Below are 18,860 nucleotides of genomic sequence, written 5' to 3'. Positions count from 1 at the left end.
CAAACTGAACTCACCAACAACAACAGTACAGCCAAACTTTTTGCATTAAAAAAATATTTTGCAGACTGCAAATCATGTTTATGTTTTGAAATCATGTTTTGGCATGTGGCGCCACCTACCGCCGTCTACCAATCATTGCAGTCAGTAGAGTCTATGCTGCCGAGCAACCATGGGTTGCCAGTTATGTCAGAAAATGAAACCTAAAAGACCTCGTTATTTTGAATTTTAATGTAGTAACCGTTTTTGGCCACATTCTTACATATGGCACCTTTAAGATAAAACCATCTGCCAAATGAGTGAATATACTGTAATGATGTCACTTTTCCATGGGGCAAAAACATATCTTAAATCAGACAGAGACAGAGTTATAGCTTTATTCAGCAACTCCTTTCTCACAAATATGGAACTGCTGCCGTGTTTGTGTCATGTTTTCCATAAATATATTTTCTGTAATCATGTGCAGCAGTTGCGCTCTTTCAGCAGCGAGCAGCTCTCACTGTTATATTCCAAACCGAGCAGACTTTATAAAGCTGCGGCAGCTCAGGATAAATTACTCTGGGATACTTTGATCTGGGTCAGAGCACATTTACTAACACCAGCGAGTCTGTCTTTCCCCCCTGTGCTCACAGAGGTGTCGAGGCTGTGTAACGAGCGGCCAGGTAAATTCCTGGTGACTGAACCCATCTGATGAGAATGAGGTTTTTCTTTTGTTGTTTGTTGTTTTTTTTTGCAATTTGCTGCTGGTTTTCAGAGCAGCTTTATGTCTCTTTGTCTGGTGAGTCCAGCGTTTGGTGATGAAGTGGCTGCAATTCATTCTCCAAAAGAGTTTTGACCTCCTGAATGGATGTCAAATAAGAGATTCAGATCTATTGTTGTATTTGTGTTGCCAGGCAACCATGGTAGTACCACAGGGTTTTTTTTGTTTTTTTTTGCAAGCCCATCCTAACAGCAGAGAATCATACAAAATGAGAGGTAGAACAAAATGGCATCATATTACTGCTAAAGTAGCTGCACAGTACAATGACATGGAGTGACTTCTGTATTTGGGTCAATGCTTAAAGTCCTCCAAGCTCCACTATCTGCCATCTAACCACCAGGGGGTCCCAACGTCTAATTACAGACATCAGTCACTCTTAGAGGATTCAGCACAAAAAGATGAGGATAAGAGTTACCGAACATCCCCTGACCTCAGTCTGTCACTAAATGTGTAAAATCTTCGTACGTACCACAGTTGGATGAACAGTTCTGTCCAATGTTGGTTAGGTACACGTAATTCTGTCGAAATTTTGCAAACTTAAAGGTCACATAGAGTGGTCCTATCGCACATAATAAATGTTAGTTATGGAGGTCTACTTACATACATTAACTTGTTTTTATGGTCAAAAACCTCCTAGTTGCTGTAAACGAGCCGATAGAAATCTGTCTTTTCTGACGCTGTCCTCAGCCGCGATATTTCAGACATAAATCTCGCCCCCAGAAAACAGAGTGTGTTGTGATTGGCCAGCCAGCGTAGAGCCTTCCCAACTGTCTTGTGATTGGCCAATTACCCGTAAGTGCAGCACATCCGCTCTCAGAAGCGCAGCCCCCCCCCCCCCCCCTCTGGAACGGTTAAAATAGCTTCGTCACGACTCCCAGGGCTTCGTAAACAAGGTAATGATGCAGATACACACTAAAAAAACAGCGTTAATTGGAACTACCAATCTAGGTCCGCTTTAATACAATAATTCTGACTTTCTGACTAATTTTTGAAAGAGAAACTTGTGTTGTTGAGAGGTTGAGGCCGATCCCAGCTCATACGCCGGGTCTTTTTGCTGTTAGGTCCGACATTTCATAATTGGATTATACGAAAAAACAGGTTAAACTATCTGATCTGCTTTTAATGTTGATAAAACGCTGCTGTGTATTTAAATCTTCCAACTATATACACACAAGTTTTATTCCTTTATATGGGCTTTTTGAAACTTTCTCGTTCACTGAACTTCAACCGCGGTGACCTTTTTATGCCTTAAAGTTCGTTTATTCCAAGCTTCTCTCATCAACACCTCCTCTTGCACCCTCTTCAAACTCAACTTTGCTATTTCTGACCTTTCCTCACACCCGTTGTTTGTCTCGCCTCCCAATTAACACGTCACATGTGAACTGGGACCTCTCGACTTGTCTGCTCTCCGACCGACGGGATGAGAGTTCTGTTTCCTCCGTTCCACTCGCTGCTCCTTCCTTACCCTCGGATGAAGAGGCAAAGTCATTTTTTTCCACTTGTCATCGAGTCGACATCACTATTATGCGAGATAGTGGTGGTATTCTGCGATTGTTTGCAGCATTTGAACGATTTAAACCCAGAGGCTGCTTTTTAGCATGAATAGGCAAAAAAAATTGAGACCTTAGGAAATGATGACACAGTTACAGACTCGTTCTTATCAGTGATCATGACTCGACTATCTCACCTCAAGGTCCGTCTACCTTTTACCCGTTGTTTTCAGCTTCCTGTGTGACTCCTGAGTGGTCATGTGATAAATGTTTTTGCACATATTGGTATGGATGCAGATTAAACCTCAAACTGAGCAACTGAAAACCTACAGTACAGAGTACACATGAGAACAAGTTCAGGATAATCCACAAAAGTTTTGTTTTCGTATCAGCTTTTTTTTATCCACGTGGAACTCGCTATTTTTGGGAAAAGGGTTGAAAATGCCACCCTTGCATTTTTGTGTATCCAACAATATGCAACTTTGGGAAACAGATATTTTCATGCATGATTGCATTATTTTATCCCTAACTTATAACAAATCCAGTCTACTACCTTGTAATCTAAAGGGTTTTCTGGCTCAAAATCATTTAATTTCATTCTTGAGGGTTAACATTTGGCAGATCATACCTCTAACTGGTCCTTTTTACCCATTAAAATACAGTTAAAATGGCCAATACAATCAATGAAATATACATTTTCACTTGCCAAAAAGTGGTTGCAGCTCCTACTTTATGACCGGAAGGGTTTTTCTGGCTCAAGATCATCTGATTTCATTCTTGAGGGGTAATATTTGGCATATTATACCTCTAACCGGTCCTTTTTTACCCATTAAAATACACTTAAAAGGGCCAATACAACCCATAAAATTAACATTTCCACTCGCCAAAAAGTGGTTGCAGCTCTGACCTTGTGACCTAAAGGTTTTTTTCTGCCTCAAAATCACTTGATCTCATTCATGAGGGTATAATATTTGGCATATTACACCCTTTTTTTACCCATTAAAATACAGTTAAAGGGCCAATACAACCTTTAAAATGAACATTTCCACTTGCCAAAAAGTGATAAAATGATACTGTGCCATAAACGATGTCTCTGTTTAGTTCCCATCTTTAACCCGAGAGCATGCAACATGTCCTCCCCTCACATCCTCAGCCGATAGCGTCACTGAAGTGACATTAAACTGCACTTTCTTTCACCCAGAAGAAGCGTGACCTTGCAGCAGCCCCAGAAGAAAACTCTCACATTCATGCACAATTGCACGACCATGGATCAATGAGTGTGTGTGTGTGTGTGTGTGTGTGTGTGTCTCAAGCTTTTGCCTTTCCATTTTCTGGGCTGTTCATCTTTTCTCGACCATATTTCATGACATACAGTTTCTCTCCCCTTTGCTCTGGACCCCGACACCTTCGATAAAGATGTACGCAAACTTGGCAAACACTGTGCTGCTAACCCGGGTTAATGAGACAGATGGCAGGGTGAACTCCATGGTAGTGGGGGGGGGGGGGGTTGTAGGGGCAGGCATCAGATGCTGTGACACTCGCTTCCATGGGAGCATAATGTGTCCGGGTGAAAGCTGTTTCAGCTCTGCCCTTTAGTCTGCAATAGCAATGGCAAGAGAAGTGGAAAACTCCATAGATTTTGTAGCATTGGTGCAAATTTGCCAAAAACACTAAAAAATGGCTGTTCAGTCCAAGATGGCGGCCTTCCTGTTATGTTGGATCATGGTCATATTGTCATTTTTTTCTTCGACCTGACACGTGTACCGATTTTCATCTATCTACTATCATTGTGGTGTTCAGGGTGAATTTGGACAGGGGGCGCTACGCTTATTGGCCCCTCCCACATCTAATTTTCAACGTACATTTTCCAACTTTCACCAGGCCTGATGCGGTCGCAAAAATTGGTGAGTTTTGGGATATGTTCAAGCCTTCAAAATGCAGGAAAATAAGTAGAAGAATATTAACTCCTTTAGTTTCAAGAGGGTTGTTGCAGAGTCGTGCTCGAACCCTAATTAAGTTTAAAATAAGTTATTGTTATTTACTATAGGAAAAAATAAGGTCTGCCTTGCAGAAATTGCAGTGCAGTTTTTTGTGCATTACCACCTCAAGCTGTTTCTGAGACCTGAGATTGTCTTGAAAACGTCCGAGAAATGTGAGTCAAAAATCTTCATACGTGGACAAAGAAGAGATAAATGTACCGATCAGACGATCAGGCAGCCCATCAGAAATAAATATTTAAAAAAAACGGGGAGAAAAGATGAAACCACCGCTCCGAGAGAAATCCCTGTAGAGACACTGATAGGGATTCTATTCATGGAAGAAGAAGAAGAAGAAGAGAAAGAGAGAGAGAGAGAGGTACATGATGTTTTCCTCACCGCTCAGTAATGAGGCTCTATCTGCTCTTCTTATCTGTGCTGCTAATATCCATACAGAAGTATAATTTAACACAGTCTGCACAGTCGGCCCCCGTTCACACAGCTCCCATCACGATAATCGCTCCTGTTAAAAAAGAGTTCCATTTAGTTCGTGCATCGTGGAAACGCTCTCCTTGTTCCATTTTGTTCGATGCTAAAGTTTCCTTTTCTCGACACGCCTGAGTATTTCCTCTCCGTCGCTCTCTCTAACCCAAAAACCTGCGGGCGGTTTGTGGCGTCAGACTCCTGTGATGGAGTGACAGATAGAGGAAGATCCACAGTGAGAGAAGGCAGAGAAGTCACTGCTTCCTGCTAAGAACAGATCAGACTGAGTGGAGTCGTGGCTTCTATCCATTTTTCAGTCGAGGAGGGGACACCCTTTGGGGGGGGCGCTCCTGACTGAGCAGTGGACTGTCATTCATCACCTCTCAAGGCCACATTATACTTATTTGACGGCGTAATGCGTTATCCGACTGCGTAAACCACGGGGACCCCGTGGCTACAGTGAGCAATGGCGTCCGAGAGAGAAAGACTGTTGTTGTTGAAACAGTGGCCGTTTCTCACTTTTCTGTGTCCTGGAACGCAGTTTTAAGATAATTTGAGGCGAGAAATTTGCCATTTAAAGTCTAAACATGTGCTGTGTGTATTAAGATATGACAAATTTATAGTTTGGCAGCGACGTTGTGGGCGGTGATCAGCTCCGCCTCTGTGGACGCTCGGTGCGCACTGTGGCCGGCACAGAGCAACGTTATTTCGGCCTGTACTGAGGACCAATCGCAGCCCTTGCAGAGGCCCCTGGTAACCTACGGAGAGCACTTTACGCGCAGGAGTATAAATTGCGCTTTGTCTGCTTTCACAACAGGGGGCGTGTCCCTGCGGACCACCCTCCTCTGCAGAGAATCTATTAGGCGGAGATAAATAAAAATGTGTCAGAGTGCACAAAGTCATCTGTTTTATTGTTGGTTGGTTGGTTTTTAGAGGATTTCTGTGACTTTATGAGGGAGATCCCAGCGGAGTGGGTTAAGGAGTAGGTAAATACTGATTTGACATTTTACTTCCTTTCCTCCTGAGAGCTAGATTTAGAGAAGTGATGATACTCTCACACGATTACCAGCACTGACTTTACTGAGCACATGAATTAAGACCTTCACCCACGTATAAGCATAAGCAATTAGCACTCGGTGTCTTATCGGTGTAATTCTGTAGAAGACTCAAGTGTAATAAAGGCAAGTTGTGGTTTTTGGGTGAAACAAATGATAATATCATCCTGTGAATCAGTCATGCTCGTGAAGACAATTTGAATCTTGTGCTTAACAAGGAAAACTACACCGTAGAGAGATTGTAGAGGAATTAAAATGATAATAACTGCAGTTACTCTAAAGGACTGGGTTTGATTTCATGAAAAAGGGATCACACAACTTAAAAACGATGCCAAGAAACAAGTGCACACACCTGCCGTGTTATTATGATACATGCTGCTATTTGTCCCGGAAAAGATTTCCCCGAGATTTTCCCTTGTTTTCATGCTCATGGATCTTCCAGACGACCCTGTGTTTAGTGGCAAGGGGAAAAAAACAGAACGATAGATAAACAGCGAGACATGAAACAGCCAGCAGATTTCTGAGCAGGAAACGTAACAGAGCAGATTAGGGGAAAAAATGGGGGCATGAAATTGGAGTTGGTGTAGAAATGGAAGAGTGAATATAACCCACTTTTTTCCCTCCACTGAGGAAAAACACACAATGAAAGGTGAAAGGAGGAGGATGAGGAGGGATTAGTGACGCTGCTGCTCCAGAATAAACGTCTTCCGTGGACTAACAGCGATTATGAATGATGTCACTTGCTGTGAATTGTCGTACATGTGTTTGTGTTCTTTTAAACCTTCTGCAAATCCCTTAATGCATTCATGTTTTATTAGCATTTTAAAGCACCGTGTTCGCTGCTCCACACGTGTTCTCTGCACTTGCAGTACATGCAGTCTCCTGGGCTAACAGGCTCCACGTTAGCGCCCCGTTTCACACCGTCACAATCCTGGCGAGAGGCATGTGCGAGCAAAGGCGACGGTGATGCACTCAGACAGGAGGCGGTTGTCATCCATTAACCTGGATCTCACACATGCACCGCACTGCAGAGAGACTGTGTGAGGGAGGCTGCTGCACACGGCGATCGGATAACGGGATCTCTTTGTGCTTTAAACATGGATACGTTTGAGTTTGTCGGACTTGTTTTGGTCCGCGTTTGATAGCAGAGCGCTGACATACTTTCATTAGTGTACGTACATGAGAGAACCTGCGTCGCACCACAAAGGGTTCCTGCTGAATCGAGTCGTCAACTTCCACTGCTTCCACTTATTAAGAAGGTCTCTGATTATCTTCAAAGATGGGGATTTTTGACACTCTATTTTAGTTTCATCAGTCCACTGCACTTTATTCCAAAATGAAGCTGGCTTGTCTAAATTTGCTTCAGCATAACTCAAGCGACTGGTGCAGAGAAAAGGCTTTTTCTGCACTACTCTTCCATACAGCATCTCCTCGTGTAAAGTGCGCTGAATAGTTGAACGATGCGTAGCGACACCATCTGCAGCAAGATGATGTTGTAGGTCTTTGGAGCTGGTCTGTGGGTTGACTGTGACTGTTCTTATCTGAGATTTTTCTTGGTCTGCCACTTCGGGCCTTAACTAGAACTGTGGATGTGGTCTTCCAATTCCTCACAATGTTCCTCAGAGTTGAAACTGAGAGCTTAAATCTCTGAGATAGCTTTCTGTATACTTCCCCTAAACCATGATGTTGAACAATCATTGTTTTCAGAACATTTGAGTTGTTTTGAGGCTCCCATGTTGCCACTCTTCAGAGAAGATGCAAAGAGGAGAAACACTTACAATTGGCCTCCTTACATACTCTTTCTCATGATTGGGTTCACCCGTGTATGGAGGTCAAGGGTCACTGAGGTTACCAAACCAATTTTGAATTCCAATAATTAGTGCTAAAGGTATTGAAATCATTAAAATGACAAAATGGTCTAAATGTATGCACCTGCCTTTAAATAATTCTTGCAGACTTTCTGTAAATCATATAAACTTTATTTCACTTATCAAAAATCACTGTGCTTGTCTCCTATATGATATATTTAACTGAAATTTCTTATCCAAACAACCAATGATTTATAAAGGAAAATCATGACAATTTACAGGGGTGCCCAAACCTTTGCACACCACTGTGTATATATATACTGTATACATACTTTCTATATATTTATTCAAACTTTCATTATATATATTCAGACTTTCTTTACATATATATTCAAACTTTCTGTATATATTCAGACTTTCATTACATACAGTATTTTCAAACTTTTATTCAAACTTTCCGTATATATATATATTCAGACTTTCATTATATATATTCAGACTTTCTTTATATATATTCAAACTTTCTATATATATTCAAACTTCCTTATATATATATATTCAGACTTTCATTGTATACAGTATATTCAGACTTTTATTATATACAATATAGTCAAACTTTCATTATATATATATTCAGACTTTCTTTATATTATATTCAGACTATATATGTGTGTATATATATATAAGCTAGTAAGTAATATGGCTGCAAACAGGTTGGAGGTTGGAAAGAAACCTCAAAGTGGAGCTGAGGAAAAGTTTCAGAAGAAAATTCAGCTGCTTCCATGCAAAAACCCACAGTCGTTTATTTTACATTATATACACTTCTTGTGCGCCCCTGCTGCTGCTGCACTGCGGTCATATACACACAATTGCTCTCTCAGTCAAATATATGGTAGTGTAATTGCTTGACAGAGCAGCATACAAATGATGAGTTACACTTTCTGTTTGCAAAAGTAAAATATCAGGATAGCACAATAGACGAGGAGCAAATCTTTGGCTTATCTTTGAGGATTTGAATATGAACCCTTTTACTGCATTAGGTCCATTTCTCAAAGTCTAACTGGTGTTGTTTTTCCCCCATCACTTTGTTTTGTTTTGTCTGTGTGGTTTCATATTGTCACTAACGCAGGCTGAACACTGCCAGTTGCTTTCCACAGAAGGGAAGAACTAATGGAAGCAATCTGCATCTCCAGGATGCTCGATGTGTCTCTCACAGCTTTTATTGACATTATTACCACGACGGAGTCACACGACAGTCGGTGTGTCTCATCCGTCCTGTCCTCTCTGCTGAGTAGCCTCAGACAATCTTCCAAACACACATATGAAATATGACTGAGGCTGTATTAAGTCTTTTGTTTCTGCATTTTCTTCTTTAATACGGTTCCATTAATCACTCGTTCTCTTCATTCATTCCCCCCTTATATCAACATCTCTACTTCTGCCGTTTCCTGCCTGCAGACTGGATGAACAGTTTTATATCAAGGAATTATAATCTGCTCATCCCAAACCTGCAGTAACAACCTCATAAGATCATAACATTTAACTGCGAGTGCTTACAGGAGCATGTGTAGTTTTAGCGCGGCGCTCGAGCCACATCCCACTGCAGTGGAGAGAGATCATTTCAAAAATATTGGTTGGGGGGGGGAATGCGCTACATTATTCACAATCATACCATCTAACGCATGAATAATTCATTTCTGCAGCATGACCTTAACCACATCACTGTTTTACCTCCACCATATTGTTTCTCTTTTAATTTCCCTGCTCCCACTGTTTCACTTAAACCTTAATAAACTCTTACATCCCAAAGGCAGAATTAAGGCGGACAACTTTTTCCCTGTAAACTTGTGTCGTTTTTGTTGTTGTTTATGTAAAGTTGTTACGACTAACCAAATCATCGCCATTGGGAGAAGAAAAAAAAACGGGGCCAAAAAATTAAGCAGGTGCCTTTATACAGTATAATACATGTGATACATAGAAATTACAGAGGCCTTGGTATAACAGAAATAATTCTTATTTGTTAGTGTGGTGATCTCCATAAAGCAAGGCCCTTGCCCAATGTACATATTAAAGACCACAAAGTAAAGTTATTATACACTTATACTAACATACTTTTATCAAAGTATTTGATGAATTATCAAAGTAATATATCAAAATTCTGCCAGTAACCCCTCCTGAATTATTCAGATCTTTGTCTTTTGGTTTATTTGTATTTATCTCATGTGGGGATGGTTCCTTGGTGTACTTGGGTGGACAAAAGCGGTAGAAGATGGATGGATGGGGTTGGTCTCTTGAAACCATTTTGAAAAACTGATGAACCCATAATTCATCAACTTTCAACAACTCCATGCATTCTTTACCAATCAAAAGCTAATCCATAGAGCTGTGTTGGTCTGATGAAGCAAACAAGGAACCAAGGATATTCCTGTTCTAAAGGTCACAACTTAAGGAAACAACATCAATATATGTTTGTAAATCTGACTATTCATTCATTATGTAAGTAAGTTGGAATCAGTAATGGTAGCTGGTTGACTTTGGTACTTTCAAACAAGATGACACGAGGACACAGTGTTGGAGAAGTTTAGTGAAAGTCTAAACAGCGATTGGGCAGTTGAACATTTGGAGAGACTTTACCACAGACTCTATGATGAGTATCATACACACTCATTCCCTGTGAGTAACACTAGTAGAGTAGTGTGTACTTGTGGAGCCGTAGTAAATGTTTCCCAAAAGGCTTTTTTCCACCCACAAAGTTCTGAAGAGCACTTGTCTGTGAACGACACCGCCTTTATCTCAGAGTTTGTGGTGGACACACGCAGTTATGGAAACAGCCACTGTATTTTTTTAATTGCCCTATAGTCTGTGTCCCTAACACAGCTTGTATCTGAAGCCACTGGATAACCCCCCCCTCCTCAAAGCTTTGAATTCATGCTTGTATTAGTGTGTTGAGTGTTGCTATGAAACGCGCACCAGAGTCACGTTTCACTAATGGAAGAAAGCACTCAGCTGGGCATGCACTTCACAGCACCGGCTGCATCATGGACTGCGGGCCTCGTCCATGTGATCAACTCATTTGACTCGGAAAGTGCTTAAAAGCATGAGAAATCGTCATGATTGTGTTTACTTTCTTTGTTTGTTTCTCTCCGGCCAACACTGACTTCCTGTCGCTCTGTCATTCTCTTAATTCACTGAGAGACAACAGGGATTCAGACATTTGTACAGGATTGTTTTATAGCTCCCATAGAACGGAAATTCCAATTAACTCTGTTTGTTTGGTGTGTATCTGCGCCATTACCTCGTTTATGAAGCCCCAAAGTTTGGAAACAAACAGTTCAGCCACTGCTGAGAACGCTGGGTTTTAATGTATTCTCGGGCTCTGCAAGCGCTCTGAAAAAGCCTGGAATCGTGACGTAAGGATCCCGGTCTTTCCAGGTACCTGGCCAATCACAAGACAGTTGGGAAAACTCTCGTTGGCTGGCCAATCACAAGACAGTTCTGTCTTCTGGGGGTGAGATTTCAGTCTGAAACACTGTGGCTGACGAGAGCTTCAGTGAGGAGAGATTTTGATCGGCTCGTTTGCAGCAACTAGGAGGTTTTTGACCATAAAAACAAGTTAATGTATGCAAGTAGAGCTCCATAACTCACATATATGTGCGATAGGACCACTCTATGGGAGCTTTAAGAATGGAAAGAATAAGGTTTGTTTGCTTTGTGAAACACACAAGGTCAGCGTTGTAGTCGCAGAGCAGAGCATGGATGATTTGAGATGATGGGCGTATCTCTGTCACAGAGTTTTAGCGGTTTAATTGCTGTGGCGTCACGTACAGATGAATGTCACAGTTCATTAAAAGATCATCAGCCTGCAGCAGCGTACTGCTGTTCAGTCTCACTCTCCCTCTCAAAATCCTCCGACTGAAACCCGCTGACAAACAAAAGCACATGTGAGCTCACCAAAAACAACAGTGATAATGCAGAAACTTGAAGACAGGACTGAGCTTACATCAAGTGTTCCATTAGATTCTTTTACACTGTTGATCCATCCATCGTCTCCCGATTTATCCTCCACAGGATAAAGTCACGGATGCCAGTCCCAGCTGACATAGGGCGAAAGGCAATTTCAGGCAATTTAAATTGTCCAATTAACCTCTGCATGTTTTTTGGATGTTGGAACCCAGGGAGAATCCACGCACACAAGCGGAGAACATGCAAACTCCACACTGAAAGGCAATCTTCAGCCCTCAGCAGTTACATTACTTATTTATCAAGGCCTCATGAACATGTTTACAATGTTTGATTTCAATCTATCCCATAGTTTTGGTAGAGGAGGCATTGGAATATTGGCCAGTCGAGGGTCAGAGGAGTTGCCTCCAGCCTCTAAATCCACACAGATCATAACATCCTCAGGTTGTGGAAACAACACTTCCACGGCTCAATAGCTGAACTTCAAAACGGAATCAGCAGTGTTTCTGCTCATGTCTTGCATCTTAATGCTGCTTTTATGTGTCATTCGTTAAGTGATTAATGGATTAATGTCAAGCACTGGATGTGCTGTAGCTGTAGGAGGTGCTCTCTGCCGTGGTTCATCTCTGACTTCTGTGAGTGTAATTTTTTTTTAATATGCTCTGTTGAGATGAAACATAACAAATATGACACTATAATAACCCGAGTCCACGTCATGTGCACAGATTCTTGTCGGAGAGCTGTGCGCCTTCTTCAGCAAGACGGAGGCGACGCGGGAGAAGACCATCGTCACTGCAGACTGCTGCTACTTCAACCCCCTGCTGAGACGCATCGTACGCTTTCTCGGTGAGCGCGACGCTCTTTACAGGCTCTTTGTGAAAGGTCGTGTCTGTGTGTTTATGTGTGCATGGTTTTTACCAGACTTAAAAATGTGACCTGCTACATTTGGTGGAGCTCTTAATTGGATGATAAACTGAAAATCCAGACATCCAGGTGCATTATAGTATTACAAATGGTATTATAAAAAATATTGTAATGCAAATAGTCAGTTTATCTGTCTCGATTGAACACCGGAAGTGTTTCTTTTTAGAGACAGATGGAAGCAACAGCAATATTGCGCTAGTATAGTGAGACGACTGCAAACAGGAAGTCTACTGTTAAAGAAACCCCATTGTTCAACAGTTTGGAAAAATAATCGCCCTTGTGCTGCAGCTGTATACACACAAACGCTCCCTCAGTCAGGTCTGATAGTTTTGCTTGACAGAGCCTGTTTTCAGATGAAGGACACAGCGTAAACATAATGTCATATTGTCTCAATTCACAAAAATCTAATCAGCAGCTACAAACATCACCAAAAGTTACGCACTGCACCTTTAAACAGTCTGAATCTGTATAGGCTGAATTAGCTGAGATGAAAATAACTGTATTTCCACTCTCTCTTTATTCCTGCAGGTGTTTATGCCTTCGGCCTCTTCACCACCACCATCTTTGCCAACGCGGGCCAAGTCGTGACAGGAAACCAGACGCCTCACTTCCTGTCCGCCTGCCGACCAAACTACACGGTGTTGGGCTGCCAGTCCACCATGCAGTACGTCACAGAGCGCCGTGCCTGCACGGGCAACCCGCTGACCGTCATGACGGCACGGAAGTCCTTCCCGTCGAAGGACGCGGCGCTCAGCGTCTACGCTGCCATTTACACAGTGGTAGGTCGGGGGAAACTGGGTTATTATTTTCTGCACAGATTCTGCTAATTTTCTCTTCTAAACAATGCGATATTATCACAATCTTTAAGTCACTATACGATATTATCACGATATTTAAGGCACAATATGATATTATCACGATATTTATGTCACAATACTATATTATCACAATATTTAAGTCACAATACGATATTATCAGAATCTTTGTCGCAATACGATATTATCACAATCTTTAAGTCACAATACGATATTATCACGATCTTTAAATCACAATACGATATTATCCTGATATTTAAGTCACAATACGATATTATCACAACATTTAAGTCACAATACGATCACGATATTTAAGTCACAAGACGATATCACGATATTTAAGTCACAATATGATATTATCACGATATTTAAGTCATAATATGATATTATCGTGATATGTATGTCACAATATTATCACAATATTCAAGTCACAATACAATATTATTAAGATATTAAAGTCACAATATGATGTTATGACGATCTTTACGTCACAACAAAAACCTATATAAATCCAAAACCTCCCTCTCTCTCTACATATATGTCCATTTGTCTTCCCCACTGAATGAATGCAATAATGTCAGAAAACACATTAAGGAGAATCTCCCCTGTGATTTGGTGCAATTGAATTTAAACTGATGAGATTTCAGGGGTCAAAGGTCGAGGTCACTGTGACCTCACACCTGAGTGCAGTTTATCAGCAACGCCTGGAGGGAATTTCATTACATGAGCCACAAATGACTCACGTTGGATTCATCAATGAACCTATTATTAGTTTTCTTTTTGTTTTTATTACAATTGCTGTTGGCACAGGTCACCGTGTCTTCACTAAACCCATTTATTCCACCATAGGGTGATATAGTTTATGTGAGGTAATATAATACAGGTTATTAGAGTCACAAATCATCGGGATAAGTTAGTTCCTGCATCTTTTAAATTCACCAAAAAGTGACATACGGTGTTCTGATGTGGAGGTTCAGGTCGACCTAAAATACAGTGAATTACAAGCACGCTCCAAGGTGACGGTGTCAGAATGTGTCAGCCTTAAAATTTAAACGAATGGTTCACAGAGCATGGATTAGTCACCGCAGAAGTTCAGACCTTCACCTTAGTGAGAATCTTTGCGATGTGCTGGGACTATAGACTTAACACAGCACAGTTGAAAAATGACTGCAGCAGTGAATTGAAATGAATGTCGTGACGTTGCATAAGCTTATCCACTCAATGCAAATGGAGAATGTGTTTTTCCAAACACCTTTATGTTGTAATGGTGTTTTGTGTGGATTCCTCGTGCCCCACTGTGCGCTCTTCTTTTGCACAGATGTACGTGACTCTGGTGTTCAAGACCAAAGGCACGCGGCTCACCAAGCCCACCATCAGCCTCACCCTGCTCTGCCTGGCCATGCTGGTGGGCGTGGTCAGAGTGGCCGAGTACCGCAACCACTGGGCCGACGTCCTGGCGGGGTTCTTCACCGGGGGATCCATCGCTGTGTTTTTGGTGAGAAGAGACCACAATTTCCTACGATAGAAGATACATAACATTGACTCATGTGTCTTGTTTCAGATGTTTTCCACTGCTCTAACACACCCGAGTGAAATAAATGTCTTGCTGATAAGCTGACCATGTGAATCAGGTGTGTTGGAGCAGGGGAAACATCTAAAACATGGAGGGCAGTGGGTCCACATAGGACCAGGACTGAGAAACCTTACTCTAAACTATATATGTGACTCACCTTCTATTTCGTCTCGTCTCTTATTGTATCGTATAACGTCTCTTATCGTATCCTATTGTCTCTTATCGTATCGTCTCTTATTGTATCGTTTCGTAACGTAACGTCTCCTATCGTATCGTCTCTTATCGTATAGTATCGTGTCATGTCGTGTCGTGTCGTGTCGTATCGTATCGAATCCTATCGTCTCGTATTGTACCGTATCGTCTGTTATCATATCCTATTGTCTCTTATCATATCGTATCATCTCTTATTGTATCGTTTCGTAACGTAAAGTCTCCTATCGTATCGTCTCTTATCGTAAAGTATCGTATAGTATCGTATCGTATCCTATCCTATTGTCTCGTCTCTTATTGTATCGTTTTGCAACGTATCGTCTCTTATCGTATAGTTTCGTGTCATATCATGTCGTAATCGTGTCGTGTCGTATCGTATTGTATCGTATCGTATCGTGTCGTATCTGTATCGTATCGTATCGTATCGTCTTTTATCGGATCGTATCGTCTTTTATCGGATCGTATCCTATTGTCTCTTATCGTATCATCTCGTCTATTATTGTATCGTTTCGTAACGCAACGTCTCCTATCGTATCGTCTCTTATCGTATATAGTATCGTATCGTATCATGTCGTATTGTCTCGAATTGTCTCTTATCCTATTGTCTCTTATTGTAACGTATCGTAACGTGTCTAATCGTATCGTCTCTTATCATATGGCATCATATTGTAACGTAATGTATCGTCTCTTATTGTGTCATCTCTTATCGTATAGTATCGCGTTGTATCGTATCATCTCTTATCGTATCCTATCCTCTCGTCTCTTATTGTGTCGTATCGTATCGTATCGTCTTGAATTGTGTCTCATCTTATCCTATCGTCTTGTCTCCTATCGTTTCGTAACGCATTGCATCGTATCGTATCGCATCGTATCGTATCGCATCGTATCGTATCGTATCGTATCGTATCGTATCGTATCGTATCGTAGCTTAGCTTATTTTAGCCTAACCTGGATCAGATTATGAGTTGTAATAAACATCTTCCACTCCTGATATTCACTCTTCTGTTGTAGTTTACTCTTTCTAACTCCTTCTGTGTCTCTTGTGTTTCAGGTGACGTGTGTGATTAACAACTTCCAGCAGTTGCAGTCCACTCTCGCTCTCCAGCGACCCCAGCGCCCAGAGTCCATGCTGGGCATGCCCATGGTGACCCTTCCCTGTGTGGAGAGTCCACTCGAAAAGTTAAGTGGTCCTCAGGTAAGGGGCAGGGGGAGGATGTGAGGCACGGCTGTGAGGGAGTGGGGGGGAAAAGATGCACCTGTTCCGTGTCTTAACCGAATCCATTGTCCTTGTTTTCTTGTTGTTTTTCCTGCCCTAAAATAAAAAAAGTGTGCATGCTGCAAACTCCACCTGCACCGTTCAGTCCCAACAGAAAACATCCCCGTGATCCGCTTTAAATCTCGTAGCAGGATGATGAGACGCTGCTGAGATTTGTTCTCGTGGTTTTGAAATCCGAGCTGTTACATTTCAGCCAGGAGACAGAAATAATTCTGCTGTTGCCTGCTCCTCCTAAACCCCTGCAGTCTTTCAGCATTTCCATGTTCAGGGTTGTTAGAGATTTGCTTATCTTTTATGAGATGAGTCGGCAGTTTCACACCGAGGTGTCGGTTTAGATTATGCTAAACTTTATCATCCACAATGTGGAAAATTGTTTCTGGAGGAAATGCATTAATCACACGAATACAAAACATTTATTTGAAAAAGAAAGACAATTTCACAATTCATCAATTTAATTACACGTGGTACGAAAGACTTCTTGCAGGCCTTTTTTGCGGGTCATGGGTTTCTATTTTACGCCAACGAACATCAAGTCTGGTCAAGAAAAGGCTGGTCCAGAGAAATGAAAGTGGAAAAAAACAACTGTTCAGTAGCGATAGTGGCTAATATAAGACATTCATGATGATATTGGACATAATTTCAGTAAAAAAAGTAAAAAGTGCTTGTTTTTGATACAAAATGATGTGTACTTCACAATAAAATCATATTTATGATGCACAAAAATGGAGAAATATATAGAAAATTTAGCAAATAATGACGAGGATAACTGTAACTAAACTAGCTCAAATATGTGTATTTTAATATTGAGTGAAATACATTTAATAAAGGAATAATTACAACCAAATATCTTATTATTATTATGAAAAAATATCCCCACAAATATAGTTTTATCTTCTGTTTATACCTTGCTTGGTATAAACATGTACATATATACAGTACATATGTATATATATATGTGCGTGTGTGTATATGTGTATATGTATGTGTATATATATATATATATATGTATATATATATATATATATACACATGTATATATATGTGTGTGTATATATATATGTATATATACATATTTGTATATATTAAATACATGCATATATATATATAAATATATTTATATATATTTATATATATATGAAGTGGATGTCATCTTCTGGTTGTGATTTGTGATTGTGATTCATCTATTTTCCTCTAAATGGGGTTACATTGACATCATATTATATATCTATACATTATTATTATTATAATAATACATATATATTATATATTGACATCATGTTCTGAAACTAGTCAGGAAAATGTTTACTAACATTATAAATCCAGTGAGAAGTAGGCCAATTTCTTCTTTTCCCTACCTGCAGAGTCGCCCCCTGGTGGCTTACTGCTCCGTCCGTTCTCGTATAGAGTGTGTGGGTGTGTGGTGTGGTCTAATGTCCACGTCTGTCACTGTCACTGTCACTAACCCTCACTTGACTGCCTGTTTTCCTCTGTCTCCCACCTCCCTCTCCGCCTCTCTCCTCTCGATCTGCTCACTCGTTGCTCGCTCTCCTCCTCCAGCATCCCACACTCTCCTCCTCCTCCACCCTCTACAACACCTACGTCCAATCATTCTGAACAACTTTGACTCCTCCTCCTCCTCCTCCCTTTTGGCCCCGCCCCCCTCACCACCGTCTCTTTGCCTCATTTCTGTTTTTTGCCCCGTCTTCTTCTTCTTCTTCTTCTTCTTCTTCGCTCCTCATCCTCCGCGCATTGCTCTGAATTTTTCTTTTCTTTCACTTTTCTTCCTTTTTTTTTCCCTTCACACTCTCTCTCTCTCTCTCTCTTTCTGTCTCACTCCTCTCTTTCCCCTGCAGACTCCGCGGGGATCTCCGTTCTCCGAGATCACATGACCATCAGCCCTATCGGTTCCCCGCCACGCCCGATGTCCTCGTAGCGACTCGCTCCATTTCCAGCGAGGTCTAGACCAATCGGAGCAGCACTCGCCGCGCTGCGCCGCCCATCCGGCTGGGCGGTACGCCACGCTGCACCGCTCCTATTCCACCCAGGTCTAGGCTCGATCGTAACCCGCAAAATCTTTATCCCTGGGGAACCGATAGGCGATAGACTTTCTCTCAGTCAGTCAAAATAAACCCTGAACTTTTTCGTACAAAGTCAGGCGCATATTTCCTCTTTTTTTTCCATTTTGAATATCGTACTGAAAGACGTTTTTTCTATAAACTGTCATGTGATGCTGCATCACAACTGTGTGAACGATCCCCGTCCACCCTAACCCTCCATGCGGAAAGCTCAACGCGACGGCGAAAACATCCGGTCCGCAGCTTTGAAGTGAGCTGTCAGGAGGTTTCGCCTTGTTGGACCAAAGAGGGAGAGGAAAAAAAGAACCCCCCCCCCGAAGGATATTTGTGCTGCTGAGATTTACCTGTGAACAACATCCTTTTAGCAAACACACACTGTCTCTTTCTCCCCTTCATCACCTTATCTCATCCTCTTCTCACACACACACACACACACACACACACACAGAGTGAGTTGC

At 41.5% G+C, this 18,860-nt stretch overlaps 1 protein-coding gene across 1 annotated transcript in view; it reads left to right on the top strand.

Annotated features, from left to right (window-relative positions):
• Positions 1-18,289, top strand: part of plppr2a (phospholipid phosphatase related 2a) — a gene marked incomplete at both ends in the record, with an annotated part of 43,941 nt that extends 25,652 nt beyond the window's left edge. The window contains 5 exons of the mRNA XM_083896969.1: positions 12,255-12,375; positions 12,982-13,232; positions 14,587-14,763; positions 16,103-16,230; positions 18,181-18,289. Coding sequence (XP_083753095.1) covers positions 12,255-12,375; positions 12,982-13,232; positions 14,587-14,763; positions 16,103-16,230; positions 18,181-18,289 — 786 coding nt within the window. The remainder of the gene's footprint in view (positions 1-12,254; positions 12,376-12,981; positions 13,233-14,586; positions 14,764-16,102; positions 16,231-18,180) is intronic.
• Positions 18,290-18,860: the final 571 nt, after the last annotated feature.

This window comes from Microchirus variegatus, assembly GCF_963457635.1.
Source record: "Microchirus variegatus genome assembly, chromosome: 10".
Classification (NCBI taxonomy): Eukaryota; Metazoa; Chordata; class Actinopteri; order Pleuronectiformes; family Soleidae; genus Microchirus; species Microchirus variegatus.
This window is presented reverse-complemented; position numbering and strand designations above follow the sequence as displayed.